Source organism: Myotis myotis, unplaced genomic scaffold, assembly GCF_014108235.1.
Source record: "Myotis myotis isolate mMyoMyo1 unplaced genomic scaffold, mMyoMyo1.p scaffold_m19_p_7, whole genome shotgun sequence".
Taxonomy (NCBI): Eukaryota; Metazoa; Chordata; class Mammalia; order Chiroptera; family Vespertilionidae; genus Myotis; species Myotis myotis.
The window spans coordinates 85,590,438-85,613,628 of NW_023416379.1; the positions used below are offsets into that span (position 1 = coordinate 85,590,438).

Consider the following 23,191-nt stretch of genomic DNA (forward strand, 5'->3'; position numbering starts at 1 on the left):
TAAAAAGGAAGTGAGGTGGGGTTTTAAAAATACATCCCTAAAACTTGGTTCTCACTTCAACAAAGCTTACCAACCAAGACCAGGATGAGAATCTAATGAGCAAGATTTTCATTTATTAACAGTTTTTTGAGAAAATGGACAAATGAAAATTGTTTGGGGTTGTGAGCACATTTCTTCTATGTGGAGTTTAATTTTGCAATAATGTTTACGTAATTTTAAATAAAAAAAATGCATACAGTGACAATATTCATTGATAAGCCAAGCTGTTGAACTTACAATGAAAATCTTTTGCCCTTAAAAAAAAAAAAAAATCACTGCCCTGGCTGGGTAGCTCAGTTGGTTGGAGCATTGTCCTGATTTTAGTCCCCAGTGACGGCACATACAAGACTCAACCAGTGGGTGCATAGATAGATAGAGCAACGAATTGATATTTCTCACTGCTTTTCTCTCTCTAAAATCAGCCAATACATTAAAAAAAAAATCACCATCCTGATTTGCCCTCAACCCTTAAACATTTTCAAAAGACCATGTACATTTTCATTGTAGCACTTAATGTGATTGTAATTTGACATTTATGTGTTTCTTTGATTCATATTGCCTCTCTTCCCCTCAACTGGATTACAAACTCCCCAAAGTAGTCTGTCATTGCTTACTGTTTTTTACCATTGTATTTACAGTGCATAGTTGCCTGGCACAAAAGAGTGCGCAATAAAAGTTCATTTAAAAAGTCAGTGTGGGGCCCTGGCCGATGTTACTCGGTGGTTAGAGCATTGTCCTGTGCACCGAAGGGTTGTGGGCTGATTCCCTGTTGGGGCGCGTAACCAATCAATGTTTCTTTCCCATACATGTTCTCTTCCTCTCCCTTTCCCTTCCTCTCTCTAGAATCAATGAAAACAAACAAAACAGTCCTCGGGTAGGATTTTAAAAAAATAGAAGCAATGTGGTAATAGTAACTATTTTTTATTAACTGATTATTAATACTTAGCAATTTATAAGTGGGTAAAAGCTATACATTGATTGTATTTGTTGGATGCTTAGTACTGCACAAGCCAGCTGTCTGTCCTCTTGCTTCTGTACTGGATCTTTGTATACAAAGCACTGTCTATTACAATGAGTGCATGTCAAGGCTGCCAGTGACCCCTTCATTTCAATAGCATTCTGGAATAGTGGTGCCAGGCCAGAAGGGGGACACACTGGCCCTGAAACTCCTAGAAGAAAAATTGAGGATGGGAAATGGGGGTAAACTGACCTTAGAGTTAGCAATAAAAGGCTTTGGGGACTCTGATTTTCAGATGACTCCCTTTCTCCTTCCAGCCAGATTTTATAGGCATGTTGAAGTTAGTTGGTCAAACTCCAGATCTCTCTGATTTGGCTGAAGGAATAATTCAACCCTTTATGGCTCAACATCATCTTGTCACCTCATCAAAACTACATCAAGCTGCCAATTTTATTCTGTAAGGAAGCAGAAACATTAACCAAAAAAGGTTGCTTTTGGAAGAGGGATGCTTTCACTTTTTATTTTGTATCTTTTTTGTTTCAAACATTCTGACCATGAAATGCATTTATATAAAATAAAATATTCTATACACAAAACATGTACACACACATATAAAATATGTAATATTTATGTCAGGAAGTGTTTTTTGGTGCTGTGGAATGATAGACCAGGTTTTTCTTTTTCCTTCTATATACTTTATATATTAAAAAATTGTTGTTTTTTTTTAAGTTGTGTGTCTCCCATTCAGTGCATTCCTGTCTTCACTCCTCTTGTCTGTTTTCCATCATTAAAAATAGGTCTTGCTGCTTTTCCCTCAAGACTCCCTAGATTTCTCTAACTCCCATCAAGGCTGGGCAAAACACACTCTTTAATAATCTCTATTCTTGATGAAAACCATTTTTTTTCTTCTTCCTCTCTTCTGTTCCCTTTCTCTTGCCCTGATGTCTGTTGAGCTGGTTATGTATTTCCTTTCATGCTGTATAAGCACTTGGATTTATATTACATAAATCAAGATTCCTGTTTTCACAAAGCTTATTTTAATAAAGGTACTCTATATATCACAAAGTCTTCGTTGCATGCAAAAAGACAACTCATATCCAGATGTATTGATTGGAAGCTTAACCGGCTTTTCCTTCTACTTGTTGAGGATCAGGCAAGAAAGGAGTTTTGTAGAAAATAAGGGAAATGAGCATGCTTAATGGAAGTGAATGAGCAGGGTAAAAATGGAGTCAGAGTTAAATAATGGTAGAGGATGTAGAGAAAGAAAGCAAAGAGATAAAATCAACCATATTAAGGTATTATTTTTCTCTTATCTCTCTGCTACTTTGTCCATGCTAAAGTTCTATCCAGCCCTCCTATAGCATACCTACATAAGGATAAATTATGATGACATTTACTGACCCTTCACCTACCTATCCTCCTTTCTTTTCAGGAGTAATTGCAGAAGCCTTCAGATTTCCAGAAGGAAGGACTACAGAAGACATCTCTGCCCCAGTGATAGAAGCCACAGGTACCACAGAAATGATGAGTGTCCTTGGGGCCAATAGGCAGTCACCTCTAGAGTCTGACTTCCAGAAGGTGGGTATGGCTGCTGGGGTAGGAGTGGGTTGTGGAGGAGGTCCTGTCATTTTAGCTGCTAGTAAATGGTGAATTGGGTGAGCAAATATGTATGTACTAGAGGCCTAGTGCATGAAATTTGTGCACTCGGGTGGGGGGCCCTCAGCCCAGCCTGTGCCCTCTCGCAGTCTGGGAGCCCTCGGCAGATGTCCAACTGCTGTGGAGGCAGGAGAGGCTCCCGCTACTGCCGGTGCACTTGCCAGCCGTGAACCCGGCTCCTGTGTTGAATGTCTGCCTTCTGGTGGTCTGTGTGCATCATAGTGACCGGTCGTTCCACTGTTTGGTCGATTTCCATATTGGCCTTTTATTATATAGCATGTCAGTAGAGGAGGAACTAGATGAAGAGAGGCATAGGAGAGAGATGTTTTAAACTTGCCACTCGTCATCTCAAATCATCTTCTAACTTCCATCAATCATTTTGTGCCATAATACTTATGTTAAAGATGTGTAGTTTAGATCGTCTCATGCCTCCTGGGCCTTGGATCCAAGTGTTCCCAGCAAGGAGAACATCTCATATCTTGATTTCAAACTTCTTTACTGGTCCATACAAGAATCAAGGTAGAAAATTGGTATATCCTTAGAGGAGGAGTATGAATAGACAAAAGGGGCTCAAGGAAAGGCATACAATCACAAAGGAGGTGTTTGAATAATCCTTGAACTTCAGACTTCAGCTGTTAACCAGTTTCCAATCAGTTTTACTATCTCTCCTACATACATTGAAACATTTGGTACACAGAAGCAAGCAGCATCATTTCAAAATACCAAGGAAATACCTTACTCTCTCCATCTAAATTGCCAGTGGGTCCTTCTTTTGTGCTTTGGGATTGTAGGCTTAGGAACACAGTGAAGATGAGAACCAGAACCAAATAAAATTTAGCTGAGCTTTAAGTCCTTTATAAACTCTAGATTCATTTATGTCTGAGCTTCTCCTGCTCCAGATTTACCCTTAAGAATAGTAGCCTAGTTTTGTTCCCTATATATAATTCCAGGCACTTTCAGTGTCTTGTAAGTCTTAATTTTTGCCCAGATAAGTATATGGTTTGGGTAACTTTTGGGAATATTCATAACATTACAAATATTTAAAAATGTACAAACAAAGGCATCAATAGAATAAGAAGTAAAGGGTAAGAAATATCTTGGGGCCTCTTGCTGCTGAACTCAATTAAGGGCTACTCATTCCTAAAGCATGACCCTGTAGATGAAGCAACAGAAAACAGCCTAGTGCCAGGCTGCCAACACTTTGTCACCACCACTTTATCTCCCGTGCTCCAGCCCCAGATAGGCTTCTCATCAGCTACCACATTCCTCGGGTCAGGGGCAATCAAGGGAATTGGTCACAGCTTTCATTCCTCACTATAATTCACCTGCTAACCAGTCCCTGGTTTGCTGCTTAGACCTCCATTTTCCAGTTGTGTCTGAAGCCCCGCTTTAAGAGGTGCTGACCTGGGGGATGGGCAGGAGGAAAGGGAACATTTTTTAGAATAATGTTTTTCTCTTTGGGTTTCTTAAAAAAAAAAGAGAGAGAGATAGTTTTTATTGATTTCAGAGAGAGGAAGGGAGAGATAGGAGCATCAATGATGAGAGAGAATCATCAATCACTTACCTCCTGCACACCCCCTACTGGGGATTGAGCCCACAACCCAGGCATGTGTCCTGACCGGGAATCAAACTGTGACCTCCTGGATCATAGATCAACGCTCAGCCACTAAACAACGCTGGCTGGATAGTAATAACTTTCAAAATAAAATGTTATGTTAAAGTATAAGGTGCATATAAAAAAAAAAACACAATTTGGATGCCTTTTATTTCTTCTTCTTGTCTAATCGCAATGGCTAATACTTCCAGTACTATGTCAAACAGGAGTGGTGAGAGTGGGCATCCCTGCCTTGTTCCTGTTCTTAGGGGAAATGGTTTTAGTTTTTGCCCATTGAGTATGATGTTGGCTGACAGCTTCACTTTTTTGATAATGTCCTTTGATGCACAAAATATCTTAATTTATCTATTTTTCGTTTGTGGTTTTGGTGTAATATCTAAGAATCCATTACCAAATCCAAGGTCATGAAGAGTTACCCCTATGTTTTCTTCTATGAGTTTAATAGTTCTAGCTCTTTGTTTAGGTTGTTGATTCATTCGTAGTTCATTTTTGTATATAGTATAGGGTCCAACTAAATTTTTTTGCATGTAGATATCCAGTTATTCTAGCACCATTTTTTGAAGAGACTGTCTTTCCTCATTGATTGGACTTGGCACCCTTGTTGGAAATCAGATGGCCATAGATATATGGGTTTATTTCTGGACTTTCAATTACATTTCATTGGGTTATATATTTGTCCTATGCTAGTACCACTATTTAGATTACTGTAGCTTTGTACTAAGTTTTGAAATTGAGAAGTATGAAATTGGCTTCTTTTTGAAGATTGTTTTGCTATTTGAGCCCCCTTGAAATTTTATGTGAATTTAAAGATTGGCTTTTCTATTTCTGCAAAAAAGGGCCAATGGAATTTGGATAGGGATTGCATTGACTCTTTAGATCATATTGGATAGTAGTGCCATCCTAACAATATTAAGTCTTCCAATCTATGAGCATGGTATGCTTTTCCATTTACTTAGGTCGTCTTTAATATCTTTCAGCAGTACAGTTGACCTTTGAATATGTGGGAGTTAGGGGTGCCAACCACCCACACAGTCAAAAATCTGCATGTAACTTAAGTCAGCCCTCCTTATATGCATATTCCCAACCTCTGATTGAAAATATAGTTGACTCTTTTTTAAAAAAATATATATTTTATTGATTTTTTTTTTTTTTTTTTTTTTTTTTTTTTTTTTTACAGAGAGGAAGGGAGAGAGATAGAGAGTTAGAAACATCGATCAGCTGCCTCCTGCACATCTCCTACTGGGGATGTGCTCGCAACCCAGGTACATGCCCTTGACTGGAATCGAACCTGGGACCTTTCAGTCCGCAGGCTGACGCTCTATCCACTGAGCCAAACCGGTTTCGGCTATAGTTGACTCTTGAATGTGGGTTTGAATTGCCCAGGTCCACTTACATGTGGATTTTTTAGTGGGTCAACTGTATTTTGTAGTTTTTCTATATGTTTATTTTTATTCCTGTATACTTTTATTTTTAAAATATATTGTTTTATTGATTTCAGAGAGAGAGAGAGAGAGAGAGAGAGAGAGAGAGAAACATCAATGATGAGAGAGAATCATAGATCAGCTGCTTCTCACATGTCCCACACTGGGGATCGAGCTTGGCATGCCCTGACTTCCCAGGAATTGAACCCTGACCTCCTGGTTCATAAGTCGATGCTCAACCATTGAGCATCACTGCCAGGTGCTTTTCTTGTATATTTTTATTTTTATTCCTATATATTTTAGGTTAAATTTATTCCTATATTTTATTATTTTGTATGCTGTTATAAATTGAAGTGTTTCTTAATTTCCTTTCAGATTATTCATTGCAGTTATATAGAAATATAACTGACTTTTAAGTGTTGATCTTATAACCCTGCAACTTTGCTGAAAGTGTTAATTTGTTCTGGTGTCATTGTTTTCATTCTTTGGGAATTTTTTATATTCATAGGGTCATGTCATCTGGGTATTGGTAGTTTTACTTCTTTTCCTCATTAAATACCTTTTATTTCTTTTTCTTACCTAATTTCCTTAGTTAGAATATCCAGTACAATACTGAAAAGCAGTGGTAAAAGTGGCATTCTTAGTCTTGTCCCTAATCTTAGGGGTAAAACTTTTAGTCTTTACCCTTATGATGTTAGACGTAGGTTTTTCATAAATGCCCTTAACATATTGAAGGAGTTTCCATATTTTTCTATATTTTAAAAGTTATTTCCTTAATGGTTACCATGAGGATTACAATTAACACAATAAGTTTATAGCAATCCAGTTTGAATTGATACCTATTTAGCTTTGAAAGTATACAAAAAATCTACTCCTATATAGCTCTGTCTCCCTCCTTAGGTTGTTTTTATAACAAATTACATCTTTATATATTGTGTGCCAATTAACATATAATTATAATTATTGTTTAAGCATTTGTCTTTTGAATCATAGGAAACAAAAAGAGGAGTTACAAATTAAATACAGAATAATATTGGCTTTTATATTTACCTATGTGGTTACCTTTAACACATTTAAAATTTTTCTTTGTATGGCTTTGAGTTATTGTCTAGTGTCCTTTTTATTTCATCCTAGAGGGCTCCCTTTATCATTTTTGGTAAGGCTGGTCTACTAGTAATGAACTCACTCAGCTTTTGTTTCTCTGAAAAGGTCTTAGTTTCCCTTTGTTTTGGAGGATAGTTTTGTTGAATATAGAATTCTTGGTTGAAAGTCCTTTTAACAGTTTAAATATGCCACCTGACTACCTTTTGGCCTCCGTGGCTTTTGAGAGAGAGAGAGAGAGACAGACAGACAGACATTGATGTGAGAGAGACACATTGATCGGTTACCTCCTGCACACGCTGTGACTGGGAATTGAATTTTGACTCTTCCATGCGCAGGATGACTGACACTCCAGCCACTAAACCACACTGGCCAGGGCCTGTTCATTTTCTGTGTTCTTTTTTCTTTCTGCTTCTCAGACAATAATTCCAATAGCTATATCTTCAAGTTTACTCATTTTTTTCTTCTTCCAGGTTGAATCTACTATTGAACCTCTGTAGTGAGTTTTTTATTTCAGCTACGGTACTTTTTAGCTCTAGAATTTTTATTTGGTTCTTTTTACAATTTATATCTCTTTATATTCTCTATCTGTTCATTTTCCTGGTTCCCTTTAATTTTATGTCCATTGTTTTCCTTATTCTGAGTATATTTAGGACAATTGATTTAAAATATTTGTCTAGTGAATCCAATATTTGGGATCCCTTGGTGATGGTTTCTATAAACTTTTTTTAATTTATTTTTTTAATTTTGTTTTATTGCTTAAAGTATTACAAAGAGTATTACATATGTCTCCTTTCCTCACCCCCCACTTGACAGTCTCCCGGCCTCCTCTTCCCCCCAGTGTCTTATGTCCATTGGTTATGCTCATATGCATGCATACAAGTCCTTCGGTTGATCTCTTACCCCCTCCCCTTCCCGCCCCCCAGCTCTCCCCAGCCTTCCCGCTGTAGTTTGACAGTCTGTTCGATGCTGCTCTGCCTCTGTATCTATTTTTGTTCATCAGTTTATAATAGTCTTTATTATCCATAAGTGAGTGAGATCATGTGGTATTTTTCTTTCATTGACTGGCTTATTTCACTTAGCATAATGCTCTCCAGTTCCATCCATGCTGTTGCAAATGGTAATAATTCCTTCTTTTTTACAGCAGCATAGTATTCCATTGTGTAGATGTACCACAGTTTTCTAATCCATTCATCTGCTGATGGGCACTTAGGCTGTTTCCAGATCTTTGCTATGGTAAATTGTGCTGCTATGAACATTCTATAAACTTCTTTTATACCTGTGAATGAACCATATTTTTTCTATTTTAAACTTGTGACTTTTTGTTTAACATTTTTAATATTATATCTCAGTCTGGAAATGAGATCCCTCTCCCCTGGTTTGCTGTTGATTATTCAAGGCTGTAATCATTCATTTATTGACTTTTCCAAACTATTTTTGCTAAGACTATATCACTGAAATCTCTGTTTCATTATCTTAGCAGTCAGTCAGTGACCTGACAGAGATTTCTTTAAATGTTTGGAGTGAAAAACAAAACAACAGAAAAAAAAACACACCAAAAATCATCTCTCCTGGTTTTTGCGGATTGGCTCTGAACTGGAGCAACTTCAATGCTAAGTCAGTTTGTATAAAATGCTTCCTTAGCCTTTACCTCTTGGTTGCATGGATCACAAAGATCAGCCAAAGGTGCAAGCCTAGAGTCCTCTCAAGTCTTTTCTGAACATGTATCGGTCTTGGGCAAGCATTTTGCTTGCCAGATTTCCCCATAGCCCTTCCAAGTCCTTATTTTCTCATGTATCTTGCTCCTCAGTCTCCTACTTTCCAGGCTTTTAGATCTGTCTGCATTTTTTTGTCCATTCATTGTCCCTTCCTCTAGGCAGCCACAGATAGTATATATCTTTATATGCTTTCAGCAGATGCCACTTGGAAAGCTGCTCTAGCCTGAGAAGGGCAAAACAGACAACCTCAGCACAGGTTCCTCAGGGAACCACTAGACAGGGCAAAATTCTCAGCCACAAACTTCTGAGAACAAGGTACATATTGCCTCCCCTGGTACCAGTAAACCATACCAGAAATGTGGCTGCTGTCCCCATGGCTGGCATCAAGCTCTGGAAGTAGGGGGTGGTAGACAGGTAAGTACAAATATCACAGCGCTTTGTTACTAAAGTTTAGCTGCTGCTTTTTTCATTAAGCACACCACTGGTTGCACTCCATTGTAGTTTTTTTAAAATTAGATTCCAGAGTTCTAGACAAGTTGATTATCAGTTTTTGCCAGCTTAATGATGCTTCCGTGGAGGAACTGATTCTTGGAGCTCTCTAATTTGCCATTTCTGTGACATCACACTATGTTTAACTTTTTGAGGAACTGTCAGATTATTTTTCACAGCAGTTGTACTGTAATGGGGCGACCCGTGGAGACAACCACCAGGGACTCAGATCAAGATTTAGGAGCCTTTATTAAGCTGGCCAGCGACTACAGTTACAGCACCCTGCCGAAGCAAAGGCTGAACTGCAGTGCCGACTATAGGAGTTACAGCGTTTTTATTTGCAAAAACCACAAAGTTAGTTACAAAGCCTTGTTTACACAATTTGTTCCCAACACAGTACAGCATCAGTACAGTGACCACCTTCCCATCTATGTGTTCTAGGAACAGAGAGCACAGCGTGCCCCGCCTGGCCAAAGCACCAGATATGCAGCCCAGCACACCTACCAGAAATGTGTTTCATTTTCTCTACAGTTTTTCCAGTAATTGTGTTTTCTGTTTTTCTTTTTTTTCATGTAGCCATCCTAGTGGGTGTGAAATGGTATCTCCTTAGGGTTTTGATTTGCATTTCTTCTAATGATGTCGTGCATCTTTTCATGTGTTTATTGCCCATTTGTCTATCTTCTTTGGAGAACTATCCAAATCCTTTGCCCATTTTTTTTTCTTCCAATATATTTTATTGATTTTTCACAGAGAGGAAGAGAGAGGGACAGAGAGCCAGAAACATCGGTCAGCTGCCTGTTGCACACCTCCTACTGGGGTTGTGCTCGCAACCAAGGTACATGCCCTTGACCAGAATCGAACCTGGGACCTTTCAGTCCGCAGGCCGATGCTCTGTCCCCTTAGCCAAACCGGTCAGGGCTCCTTTGCCCATTTTTAATTGTACAGTGGGGCCTTGACTTACGAGTGTCCCGACTAACAAGTGTTTTGAGATACCAGCTGTCTCTCGGCCAATTTTTTGCATTGAGTTGACAGAGTAATTTGAGTTAATGAGCTCCTTAACGAGCTCTGTCTCGGAATGAATTAAACTCGTAAGTCAAGGCCCCACTGTATTACTTATCTAAGATCCATTTCTTAGATCCATATTATTTTATAGTCTTTTTTTAAAATATTTTTTTATTGACTTCAAAGAGGAAGGGAGAGGGAGAGAGAGATAGAAACATCAACGATGAAAGAGAATCATTGCATACCCCACACAGGTAATCTAGCCCACAACCCAGGCATGTGCTCTGACTGAGAATCGAACTGTGATCTCCTGGTTCACAGGTTGACACTCAACCACTGAGCCATGCCAGCCGGATTATAGTTTTTTTTCTTAAAGGTTATTCTGAAAATCATGCATTAAGAAAATATGTATGTTTAAAAAAGAAAATATGTATACAAAGCTATTTACAGTGTCAGAACTTCACACAAAATGATGTAATGCTAAAATACAAGAAGGAGTACTTCTACCTGTGTAAAAGTGCTTACTGTTTTAATTAGAGTCTTTTGGTTGTAACAGAAATCTAACTCAAGCAAGCTTAAGACAAAAATGGATAGAGGTTAATTTACACCTTGGTGACTAACTCATGTGGCTCAGTGGTTGAGTGTCAACCTTTTAACCAGGAGGTCATGGTTCTATGCCCGCACAGGGCACATGCCCAGATTGTGGGCTTGATCCCCAGTAAGGAGCGTGCAGGAGGCAGCCGATCATTGATTCTCATCATTGATGTTTCTATCTCTCTCTCCCTCTCCCTTCCTCTCTGAAATCAATTATATATATATTAAAGGATTTAAAAAACTTACACCTTGGTAACTGAGGAACTGAGGTACAGTTAGATTCAGGAGGTTAGAGATGTCATCAGGACTCTCTTTATTCCCTCAGCTCTCTTTATTCTCTCCACTCAGGGGCAAGATAGCCCTACAGTCTCAAGCTACCATGGTCCTTATAGGCTTCGCTCTAGAAAATGAGAGTGTATTTTTCCTTATAACACTAGAAAAGTCTCAGGGAGGATGTTGATTAGTGTAACTTGGGCCACATTTCTATTTCTGAACAATTACTGTGGCTAGGTAGATGAAGTACTCAGACCAGGCCCAGGTCATAAGCTCACCATGGGAAGGCAGAGTCTACCCTACTGAACAATCTAGACTAAGTGGAATTAATGTGGAATGTGGGGAGACTAAGTTCTCCAAAGGAATTGCTTCTAAGTAGAAAATAAAATGTCGCCTATAGAGCTACAAAGATTCACTGCCTTCTTTGTAGCCATTTTCTTTGTGGCTGCTTATCAAGAGATGGGTGCTCAAGTCCTTGTCCCTACTGAGATACTGGTAATTGCTTTCCTCTTTTGTGTAATAGTTGGGGTGGGGGGCTTGTAAGAGATTAGAAATAAAGTTCTTATAGCTCTGCCTGTTCCAAAAGTTCAGGAGAGAAAAAGATCAAACATTTTGGAGTTGGCAAGAGGCTGGAAATTGACTCCTGATTCTGTGACCTTGAGCTTCATGAAGAAACTGAAAACTATATAAAGGTAAGCATTTGTACTTGCCTTAATTAATCAGATTAAATTGTTTTAGTTCCATTAACATAGTCTCATGACCTGGAAGGACTATTCTTTTCTGGTTGGTGGGAGAAGAGGTAGTGGAGGTGATGATGGTGGTGAGGACTATTTTTGTATATTGTAAAAAAAATTACCACCAAGACCTTAATAAGAAGATGAGGAAATTGCTGGTAGGGCATTGTCACCTTTTATAAACAAGCTGACCACCAAATCTCACTTCTCTTTTTTTTCTTCTCAGTTTCCAGCATATGGATACATTTTTCATGCTACAAATTATTTATAGGTAGTTATTTTTATATACTTTTAGATGAAATATGCATTTCCGAGTGATAATTGAGAAGCCAACTACATCTTTGCATGGAAAACACTTTTTATTTTATTTTTTTATTGTCTAAAGTTTTACATAAGTCTCCTTTTTCCCTGATTGACCTCCCTCCCACCACCCCAGCCATTCTTACCCCAGGCAAGCCCCTACCACCCCAGTGTCTGTGTCCATTGGTTATGCTAATATGCATGCATACAAGTCCTTTGGTTGCTCTCTAACCCCACCCCCCACCTCCTCTGCCATTTGTCTCTAGATCTATTTTTGTTCATCAGTTTATGTTGATATTTATCAGTTTATGATATATTTATCTTTCTCCGACTGGCTTATTTTGCTTAGCATAATGCTCTCCAGGTTCATCCATGCTGTTGCAAATGGTAAACGTTCCTTCTTCTTTTATAGCAGCGTAGTATTCCATTGTGTAGATGTACCACAGTTTTTTAATCTACTCATCTGTTGACGGGCACTTAGGCTGTTTCCAAATCTTAGCTATTGTACATTGTGCTGCTATGAACATAGGGGTGCATATATCCTTTCTGATTGGTGTTTCTGGTTCCTTGGGATATAGTCCTAGAAGTGGAATTACTAGATCAAATGGGAGTTCCATTTTTAACTTTTTGAGGAAACTCCATACTGTCTTCCACAGTGGCTGCACCAGTCTGCATTCCCACCAGCAGTGCATGAGGGTTCCTTTTTCTCCACATCCTCGCCAGCATTTGTTGTTTGTTGATCTGTTGATAGCCATTCTGACAGGTGTGATATGGTATCTTGTTTTAATTTGCATCTCTCAGATGATTAGTGACTTTGAGCATGTTTCATATGTCTCTTGGCCTTCTGTATGGAAAACACTTTTTAAAAGCTGTTGTTGATTTTTTTTCATGAGCATAGGTAGCCATGGTGAAGGGTCAGGGGATCCTTTTCTGTAGTCTTGATTCTGAATTAGTCCAGCTGATGTCACAAAATGTAGTCAACTCAATAGCTAACCACAAGTAGCTATATACAGAGTACTCTCAACAGGTTCATGTGATGGCATGTTGATGCTGGAAAAAAGGGAAAAAATCAGACTCTTATAAGAACCATAAATAATATGATTATACAGCAGCAATTCTATGCAGGTGGGAGGATTAGTATGTGTTTAAGAAAGCATTTCTTTTGTGTGTGTTTCTATTTTTATTGTTTGTGTTTTAAAGTAATATAAACTACAGAGAGTAAAGCTTTTTACTTGGAGGTTATATTCAGAAGATAGAGTGAGGAAGCACAGGGTTATGGATTATAAAAATTAAGAAACACAATAAAGAGGTAAGGCTGATTTTTATTAATATACCAGAACCAAGTAAAACCTTTCAAAAAAGTCATGTAAGAACAAAGTTTTTGATAATGCCTTAAAAGTCACAAGCATATAGCCATGTATTTGAGCAAGTCTACAAAGATATAAAATGAGCAGAATTTATAGTTGTCATAATAAGCAGCCATATTTGTAAGATGCTTTATAGCTTACATGACACTTTCCCACGTTTTCTCACTTGCCATGTATTTAATTATGGAAGACCTAATTGTACTTTGTCCCGACCCGCGGGACAACAACGTGGGAACGAAGAGACACCCTAGGAGAATGAAACAAACAAGGGACACGAAAGAATGGAGGCAAGACAAGTTCTGATCAAGCCTCAAACTGTATTCTCACAGCGGCAGGATATATACTGTTTTAGGGAAGGGGGGTGGGTAAAGGGGTCTATGGGCAGTAACCTATTACTAGTGATTTAGGATGGCTGTGCTTATTAGCGGAGATGTGTGATTTAGCAGGCTCTGGATGGCTGTGTGCTTATCAGTGGAGATATGTGATTTAGCGGCTGTGTGAGGGTAGTTTATCTTTAACTGCTGGCCAATTTGCAAGACACAGGTGGTTTCTGGTAATTAGGAGTTTCTGGAGGAGCCAGAAACTTATAGTTCTTAAGATGGCTTTGTCTAAGCCAATATCTTTAATGGCTCCCAACAGTACTTCCTGCTAATTGAGCCTAATTAGTAAGTTTGTGTGAATTACTGTAGTTAGTGGGGCTGGTTTCCTGCCAAGGCAAATTTTCAGTTCTCTTTTTACTTTATTAGTTACCTAGTATTTAAAACCAGAATCAGTTTAAATCATACTCCATCATACATGCAGATCTTTATGTATATTAAGAAACAAACTTCTGAGTCCTTACTTCAAAACAACTGAGTTTCCCTTGCTCCAGGGCTTTTGTTGTAGAACTCTCCACTCCTACCAGTCCCCTCCTAATCCCACATCTATCCCATCAGCCCTCATCTGCTCACACTTGAGAGAGACTTGTGTATAACATTTAACGTTCATTCACCAGCAAGTATTTACTGATCACTGTCCCAGAGATTGAACAAGGCATGGGAAGCATACACAGTGGTTGGCAAAGCAGTCCTGGTCCCTGCTGTCATGGAGCACATAGACTAATGGGATAGACAAAGCCTAGATTTGGGGGACAGGAGGTTGACAGGCCTGTTTTACTCTCCCATTAATCTACAAACCTAGCCTTTTATCATAGGTCTCCATCTGCCTTTTTCCCCACATTTGGTTCAGCACTCAGGGAAAATAAATTGTCATAGGTTGTATGCACCCTATGCTCCAGCACAGGATGCTAAATGAGAGTGTGCCTGGGCCAATATCCTGTTATTGAGTAGATGAGGAGACGCTGAAGTTAGGCAGGAATCAGTGAGGTGAAGCTCTTGGGAAGTAAGTTCCCCAAAAGAGACAGGAAAGAGCTTTGGCAGCTCAATTAGTGTGTTTGGAGGAGTTATGCAACAGGAGAAATGACTAGAAGACTGAAAAGGTGGATGGTCCTGGAGCGAAGTTAAAAACTTTTATCATAAGGGCACTAAGAAAGTTTTAATGACATTATTTGCCAGAATAGGCTCTCTTCAGATATAGACGTGCTGTGCAGACCAGAATAGTACCCTTTCAGACTGAAACACACGGGCAACTTAGCAGAAACCATACTTAGGAACATAAAGCGCAAAGTATGAGCTCAAGAATCAGAATGCTTGGTTCTGTGTGATATTGAACACATTTTTTAGCTTCTCCATTTCTTTTCTTACTTTCCTTTATGGTACAATTGGTAATGTAACATATAACTACCTCATCAGGTTGTTGTAGGGGCAGAAATAACGGGTACAGTGCCTATGACTGGCACTCCATAGGTGGTAGCTGTCACTATTTTAGCAATGCTTCCTTGGTAATACAAATTTCAAACTTCTCTTTGGGAATGGAATTACAAAATCATATATTCTCAAGTTGTGACAAAACCTTAAAGGTTCGTCTGTCTTGCATCCCTTCTGCAACACTGGTGATCAGTTGGTTTGTTGTCCATTGCTACTTATGACACCCAGAGACAGGAAGCTCACTGCTGTCTAAAGCAGCCACTCCATGTTTGGGCTCTATTAGAAAGTTCTTTTTTGGACTGAATCCAAATCTGCTTTCCTGTATTTTTCTACTAAGACCCCTCTAGCCAGGGGTCTTGGTAGTGCCCTAATGCCTCTTCCATGTGATGGCCCTCCAGGTGTTTGAAGTAATTCTCCACCACTACTCACCTGGAGTGAAACGCTTTTTTCTTGCCTAACAACAAAAGTAAAGGGATTGATTCATCAAGAAAACATAACAACCCTAAAATATACATCTACCTAAAAACATGAGGTAAAAAGTGTTAATGGTAAATTTTAATAATAATAAGGATCATTTACTGAGCACCCATACCATACTTAGTGCTATAGGTACACAGATTAGTTGGTCAATCCTGTTAATTGAAGAAAGTCAGACAAATAAATAGTAAGTGTAATGCAGCATTTACAGATACTGTGACAGAGGTCTGTGCAGGAAAAGCAGGGAGTGGGGGACACCAAGAGAACAATCATCGTTATGAAAGCAGGGGCTGCCCCCCTATAAGGGATGACACAGCCCAGCTGTTGTGGCTCAGTGGTTGAGCATCAGTCTTTGAACTAGGAGGTCATAGTTCAATTCCCAGTCAGGGCACATGCCCAGTTTGTAAGCTTGAACCCCAATAGGGAGCATGCAGGAGGCAGCCGGTTAATGTTTCTATCTTCCTCTCCCTTCCTCTCTGAAATCAATAAAAATATATTTTAAACAAAAAAAGGGATGACAGAAGCTGCACCCTGACAGTTGAGTAGGTAATACAATAGTCCCCCCTTATCCGCAGTTTCACATTCTGCAGTTTCAGTTACCTGCAGTCAACCTAAAATACTAAATGGAAAATTCCAGAAATAAACAATTCTTAAGTTTTAAATTGTGAACTCTTCTGAGTAGCATAATGAAATCTCATGTAGTCCCACTTCATCCGGCCTGGAATGTGAACCATGTCTTTATCCAGCATATCCACATTGTATCTGCTACCTGTCTGTTAGTCACTTTGTAGCCATCTTGGTTATCAGATCAACTGTTGCTGCATCTCAGTGCTTGCGTTCATGTAATCCTTACTTTGCTTCTATTGTTATAATTGTTCTGTTATTAGTTATTGTTACTATCTTATTGTATCTAATTTATAAATTAAACTTTATCATAGGTAATTATGTATAGGAAAAAACAAAGTCTATACAGGGTTCAGTATTATCTGTGCTTTCAGGCATGCACTGAGGGTCTTGGGCATATCTCCTGCAGATAAGGGGGGCTACTGTACCTACACTCAACTGGACTTATCCATTTGTGGTTTTTGTTATAATATCATTTTAGAGGTTTAGTCACACATAGTATTCAAAACAGCCATTGTCAGCAACTGTAAGTACATTCCTATAAGAAATGTTCATTTTCCCTGTTAGCATTCTTTTTTTAATAACATTTTTAAGTATGTTTATTAAAGCTGGGGGCAGTTAAATAAGGAAGGCCTTAGGATAGAAGAATCAATAGGAGAGAACCTAAACAGAGCTGCTTTTGGCTCTAGAAATGTTATAGGAAAGAAATGAACCTAGGTGGGGCTGCTCACTGCAAAATCAGAGAAAAGGGGCCTTGGAGACAGGTTAACTGCCGCTGCCCATTGCTCCCTGGATTGCAAGTCTAGTGGGGACCCTTAGAGTTTAGGAGATGCATGCCTGAGAGGGAAGAAAGGCCAGGGTGCCAAGAGGGAGGGCACCCCTATAAGCATTCTTTTTAAAAATATATATATTTTATTGATTTTTTTACAGAGAGGAAGGGAGAGAGAGAGTTAGAAACATCGATCGGCTGCCTCCTACCCGCTCCCGACTGGGGATGTGCCCGCAACCAAGGTACATGCCCTTGACCAGAATCGAACCTGAGACCCTTCAGTCCGCAGGCCGATGCTCTACCCACTGAGCAAAACCGGTTAGGGCCCTGTAAGCATTCTTTACAAAGCCTCTTTTAGAGTCAGAATAATGGAAACCAGACAAGAAGAATGGAATATTGTGATTTGCTGTACCTGCATATAGATGGCAAATATTTAGAAAGGAGGAGTCTCAACTAGTCTTTCCTAAGTGAAGAAATAGAAGAGATGAGACATACTATGTTTGTCATGACATACAATATAGGAAGGCCACAGAAGATGGGGAGCAGTAAAGCATCTGTCCCTCTGACATTGTAAGTTGTGTAGAAGCAGCATGGTACTCACACTTTGATGCCTGTTTTTTTCTAGTGGGGCCCTGTGCTGGATGCTAGGATAAAAATGACCTGTCTAGGAGGCCAGGGCATGTGTATAATATGATCCAAAGCAGAAAGAACTAGGCAGTCTTAGGAAAGGATTAACTGATGTGCCCTGGAAATGCTGAAGATGGATTCTTGGGCAGATGAAGCTAGCCCTTCCTAAAGGAGGCAGCATATCTAAGAATAAATACAACAAGTCCTCCCAATCTCCTGAAATGGGACCTTCTTCATTAGTGCAATAGAGAGCAAAGGCACCGAACCTCGAGCTACCTTCTGCAAGAAGAAACAAATGAGAGAGGCAGAAACATAAGAGTAAAATATCAGTGGAGACCAAAACTTGAAAAATTTGTTAAAAAGAAGCCCTTCAAGAAACAGTTATAAATCTAAGGATCTTGAAATATTCCCCAAAACAAGAAACAAATAATGAGAAAGTATAGAAAAGTTTCTTTCACAGTGTGCAAGACTTGTATGTTTAGAAATCAATGAGGAATTATGATCAGAAAGTACTGATGAAGACAAGTGAGGGAAACAGGAGTGCTAAGTGGAAGTTTGTAGACACCAGTCCCATCCCTATGGCCCAGCTGAGGAGACTTAAGTTCAGAGAGTGACTCTTTTTACCCAACAGGGCACAGCACTGCAGCCCAATGATGTGTGCGTGCACACCCACCCACACACCCTTAAGCCCTTCTGAACTGACTTTACAAAACAGGAACTTAGCCCTGGCCGGTGTTGTTCAGGTTGAGTGTAGCCTGTACACTGGAAGATCCCTGGTTTGACCTCCCAGTCAGGGAACATACCCAGCTTACGGGTTTGATCCCCAGGTGGGGTGCTTATGGGAGGCAATCACATCAATGTTTTATCTCTTTTTCCCTCACCCTTCCTCTCTATCTCTAAAATCAGTAAAAACATATTTAAAACAAAAACCCACAGAGGAACTTACTCCAGAAAAAACTTCATTTCACCATGATATTTTATCAAGCTGGTCTGCTCTGCTGGGGTACAAAGTAATCAGCTCTCTCTTAATCCCTCATTTGCTAGGCTACCATTTTTTTTAAGTAGTTCACTTAAGGCATTATTATTATTATAATCATCATTATTACTGAGAAACTGAAACATTGAGACATTCACATACCATAAAGTTCACCCTTTTGAGGTGTACAATTCATTGATTTTTCATATATTCCTAAGGTTGTGCAACTACCACCAATATCTAATTCCAGATCATTTTCATCTTCCCCTAAAGAGATCTCATACCCGTTAGCCCTTTCCCAAAACCCTGAGCAACCACTAATCTCTCTCTGTGGGTTTCCTACTCTGGACATTTTATATCAATGGAATCATAAAATATGTGGTGGTGTTATATGTCTGGCTTATTTGGTTTAACAATGTTTCTATCTTCTTTGGAAAAAATGCCTATTCAAATTCTTTGCTCATTTTTTTAATTGGGTTGTCTTTTTATTATTGAGTTGTAACAGTCCTTTATATATATTCAGGTTACTAGACCCTTATCAGATACATGTTTACAAATGTTTTTCTGCCATTCTGTGAGGTTCCATTTTTGAAGTGTCCTTTGAAGCACTGCTGAGCTACTTTTTTAAAAAATTATTATTATTTCAGAGAGGAAGGAAGAGGGAGAGAGGGATAGAAACATCAATGATGAGAGAGAATCATTGGTCAGCTGCCTCCTGCACATCCCACATTGGGGATTGAACCTGCAACCCGGGCATGTCCCCTGACCAGGAATCGAACCATGATCTCCTGGTTCATGGATCGATGCTCAACCACTGAACCACCGTGCTGGGCTGTTGAGCTACTTTTAATAAATATTAAAACATCTTAAAACAAACTAAATTAGGAATATGTAATTGGTGACTGAATTATAGTTTAAATTTAATAAGCATAATTTTACAAGCAGACCATTGTTTGCAGAACCACCCTTTGAGGCTTCCAAACTAAGAGTTCATTATGGTAGAGATTGCTTTATAGCATTTAAATGCTAGGTGCTGTTTGGGTACTCTGCATGTATTAACGTAAATAATTCTCACAACAATCCTATGAGGTAGAGACTTATCATCATAGTATTGTACAGAACAGAGGCAGAGGATGGTTAAGTAATTTACCTGTAGCAGAGATGGACTGCAGATTCCGGTGCTCTTAACCACCTGTGAGACTGCCAAGATGGAATTAAACCATTTCAAAGAACCCCTAACCCCTCGCTTTGGGTTTGAAATAATAGTGCTTTCATAGTGTCTACACTCAAGGCATTTTCCCTCTCCGTACCAAGCCAGAAACTAGTACCAAGTGTCTTCATTGCTCCCTTTTCCCACAGTCTGGCTTCAGGACCTTCTCACTTCTCGGAGGGTGAGAGGCTTTAGTGTTTGGAAGTAATTGCGAAGGCGCCAGCGTCCCCCAGGTGGAGTAGTGCTAAATTTCTGGCAACTAATGGGCTTTGAGGAACAGGGGGTTCAGCCCAATGAGGCTCCAAGCTGAGTCATGGGTGGAGCCAGTGGAGAGGGTGGAACGGAGTCCCTGCTGGGTGCCTACTGTGTGCAGCAACCAGCTTACCTGAGCGGAGCCATGAGTTGGACCTGCCCACGTTGCCAGCAACCTGTTTTCTTCGGTGAGGCCCGGGCTGAGAAGCGGGAGAAAACTGGGCGAGTGTGAGCCGCTGGGTTCCCTGAGGACAAGAGGAACAGGCGCGGGTGCAACCCCAGACTCCCTTCTAGCTGTGGGACCGGCACTCTGGCGGGATGGAGCTGGCCTCCTGGAGACACTCCCCACCGTCTCCCGGAAGCAGGATGGGGCTGAGGGGGGAAAGGAGGGCGATTGGCAGCCTGGTTCCACCTTGTTCCCTACAGCGGAGAAGGTGAGCTCCCTGGGCAAGAACTGGCACCGCTTCTGCCTGAAATGTGAGCACTGCCACAGTGTCCTGTCCCCAGGAGGGCATGCAGAGGTGAGACCTATCTGGGGCACACCACCCTATGTCTGTTACTGTCCCCCAGGCACCAGCCCCACTGTGGCCCTGTCAGCTCACCAAAGGCAACCTCAGTGCCAACTCCCAAAACCACTTCCAGGGTGGGCCCCACACCAGCCAGGATTTGGGGACCCTGAGTAGTACTGGTGAGCCCCATGCCATTTGAGGGGGAGGAGAAGGCAGCAGCACTGCTTCCTGATCTGCTCTTGCCCTTTTCCCCTGACCACAGCGGCAATTCTGGCATGCCAGCCCACCCTTGCCCCTCCCAGCCCCACCAGCCCAGGCCAGTAGGCAGACACCTGGCAGTGTGTTTGGTAGGAAGACCTGTGAGGCACAGGAGAAGCCCCCTTATCCCTGAGCAACCCCTTTTCTTCTGCTTGTGCCTAGCACAATGGGAGGCCGTATTGCCACAAGCCATGCTATGGGATTCTCTTCGGACCCAGTGGTAAGTACCAGCTTGGAAGGGGACAGAGTGCAGCGGAAACCCTCTCTGTGGCAGGGACCTGGAGACTCCAGTCTGACTTACCCTCTTCTCTCTGCAGGGGTGAACATTGGTGGTGTGGGCTCCTACCTCTACAACTCTCCCATTCTCACCCGTGCCAACACCACCCCCCTTGACCCCAGCAGTTTCAGCCCCCCAAGACCCAGGACTGGCCTCCCCCAGCGCAAGAAAAGTAAGTGAGGCTGAGCCCCCTCCTTCTGATCCTTCCTAGGCTGGGGAACGGGGTGGAAGCAGGTAGCAGTCTCTCACATAGTCCTATGCCTCACATTCCTACAACTTTGTTCATGGCAAAATCTTCCATTATCCAAGACCAGTTTTTTTATGTTTCCTCATGTCAGCTGCTGAGCTCATAGGTAAAGTGGGCAAATGGCATTACCACCCCCATTTTATAGGTGAGGAAACTGAGGTCAGAGAGGGCAAGTGACCTTGTGTAGTCACAGCCAGTCAGAGGCAAAGCTAGCCTGGAAGTCAGGCTTTCCCAGGCAAGACCATGGAAGGAATGACTTACGAGGAGTCATCGAGACAGGCCAGTCCCTCACATTCTTCCACTGCTCCCCTCTGTTACTTTCTCCTGTCCCCTATAGTGGGCAGTGACACCGTGCTCCCCAAACACCTGACACCCCTGCCCTGGGCAGCTCTTATATCAGCTCAGGTTTCCTGAGGATTGAGTTGCTGACAGGGTTGGGCTGGTGGGCACCTGAACCCCTGAGAGGACGAGAAGGAAGTAGGTGGTCCCTCCTGCAGATAGGGATGGGACAGGGGGTGGGATCAGAGGGGACTCAGCTCTGTCTGAGGTAGGCATACTTATGGCCACCTGATGGGAAGCTCTGGAGTGAGCATGGCTTTGGGAAGAGGACAGTGCCATATGCAGACTGGTGCTAGAGGGCCCTACTTAGGCCTGGCCTCCACCTCAGCCCTAGCCAGGGCTTCTTCCCCTTAAAGGCCCTTCCCACATGAAGACATTCACTGGGGAGACCTCGTTGTGCCCTGGCTGTGAGGAACCTGTCTATTTTGGTAAGTGACAAGAGAAAGTGAAAGGAGGGGAGTACAAGGTGGGCATCAAAGGGCAGGGAGGTGGTGCAAGGGTCCCTGCCCTGCCCCTAGGGTTACTAACTCTCTCCACCACCAGCTGAGAAGGTGATGTCTTTGGGCAGAAATTGGCACCGACCCTGTCTGAGGTGCCAGCGCTGCCGGAAGACCCTGACTGCTGGGAGTCATGCTGAGGTGAGCAGTGAAGGAATGGGTGGTTATGCTGGGAGGAGAGAGGCTGAGATAGGAAAAGAGCCAAGCTGAGAGTGCTCTCTTTCTCTCTGTGTCCCAGCATGACGGCGTCCCCTACTGCCACATCCCCTGCTACGGCTACCTGTTTGGCCCCAAAGGTGGGCAGCCCCACCCTAGACACTGGGCTTAAAGTATGGCATGTGGGTCTGTGGGGATGTGTGGACAACTTCCCCTGTACTCAGATATATCCCAGGTCCCTCCCAGTTCCCTCCAGCCCTAAGCCCAGTCCCCCCTGGCCCCAAGGCCCTAAGTGATGAGGCTCTCTCCCTCAGGTGTGAACATTGGTGATGTGGGCTGCTACATCTATGACCCCGTGGAGATAAAATCCAAATGAGATGCTTACAGAAGTCACCCTAACTCAGGCCTCCCATCGTCCCCTCCATGATCCAATGGGAGCTACAGAATTCTTCAATCCCTTAGAGGTAGGGGAGGATGGGATTCTGGCAGTGTGGGCCTCAGCTCCATAGCAGACCAGAAAGTCTAGACTTTCTCTGCCAACTCCTCCCTTTCTCATTCCTATCTGCTCAGGGGAACTGGTCCACCCCATTTTGAATGTTGGCCTCTTGTCCTTTCCAATTCCTTTCCCCAGCAAATTCTATAACTTCAAGGTACTCATAAAACTTGTGTTTATTCAGCCTTCTCCAATAAAATGTTGGCTCCCATGTCTTCATTTCTTCTTTGGGCATGAGGCCTAGACAGTGGGTTCGGGGGCGGTGATGGCGGTGGAGAATGCATTACCCTGCAAAGTGCCAGGGAGGTAGTAAGACCAGCTATGGAACAAAGAGCTCTGTTCTCCTGGCCCTGGCATTGGGCAGCCTCCAGCATTACACAGTGAAAAGCATGCCCACAGACGTCATCA

The 23,191-nt window shown here is 41.6% G+C and overlaps 1 protein-coding gene across 6 annotated transcripts; it reads left to right on the plus strand.

Moving 5' to 3' along the window:
- The first annotated feature begins 2,400 nt into the window (after positions 1 to 2,400).
- CRIP3 (cysteine rich protein 3) lies at positions 2,401 to 22,994 on the plus strand. Of its 6 annotated transcripts, XM_036317927.1 has the most exons (8): positions 9,363 to 9,536; positions 11,453 to 11,558; positions 20,434 to 20,528; positions 20,937 to 21,223; positions 21,994 to 22,065; positions 22,181 to 22,275; positions 22,373 to 22,430; positions 22,605 to 22,994. In XM_036317927.1, exons 3-8 carry the CDS (start codon positions 20,521 to 20,523, stop codon positions 22,664 to 22,666), a joined length of 582 nt encoding a protein of 193 aa, XP_036173820.1. In that variant the 5' UTR covers positions 9,363 to 9,536; positions 11,453 to 11,558; positions 20,434 to 20,520; the 3' UTR covers positions 22,667 to 22,994. The 6 variants fall into 6 exon arrangements, 5 of the variants coding, with proteins under 5 accessions (XP_036173822.1, XP_036173820.1, XP_036173824.1 ...); XM_036317929.1 differs by lacking the exons at positions 9,363 to 9,536; positions 11,453 to 11,558 and adding an exon at positions 2,401 to 2,575; XM_036317931.1 differs by having other exon boundaries at positions 20,434 to 20,994; positions 21,092 to 22,065.
- The last annotated feature ends 197 nt before the right edge of the window (positions 22,995 to 23,191 follow it).

What these genes read in the sequence shown, in the direction of transcription:
- CRIP3 (XM_036317929.1), top strand. An exon ending in CTGCTGGGAGTCATGCTGAG is followed by an intron (nt 22,276 to 22,372) that starts GTGAGCAGTGAA and finishes TCTGTGTCCCAG; the next exon opens with CATGACGGCGTCCCCTACTG. An exon ending in CTACCTGTTTGGCCCCAAAG is followed by an intron (nt 22,431 to 22,604) that starts GTGGGCAGCCCC and finishes TCTCTCCCTCAG; the next exon opens with GTGTGAACATTGGTGATGTG.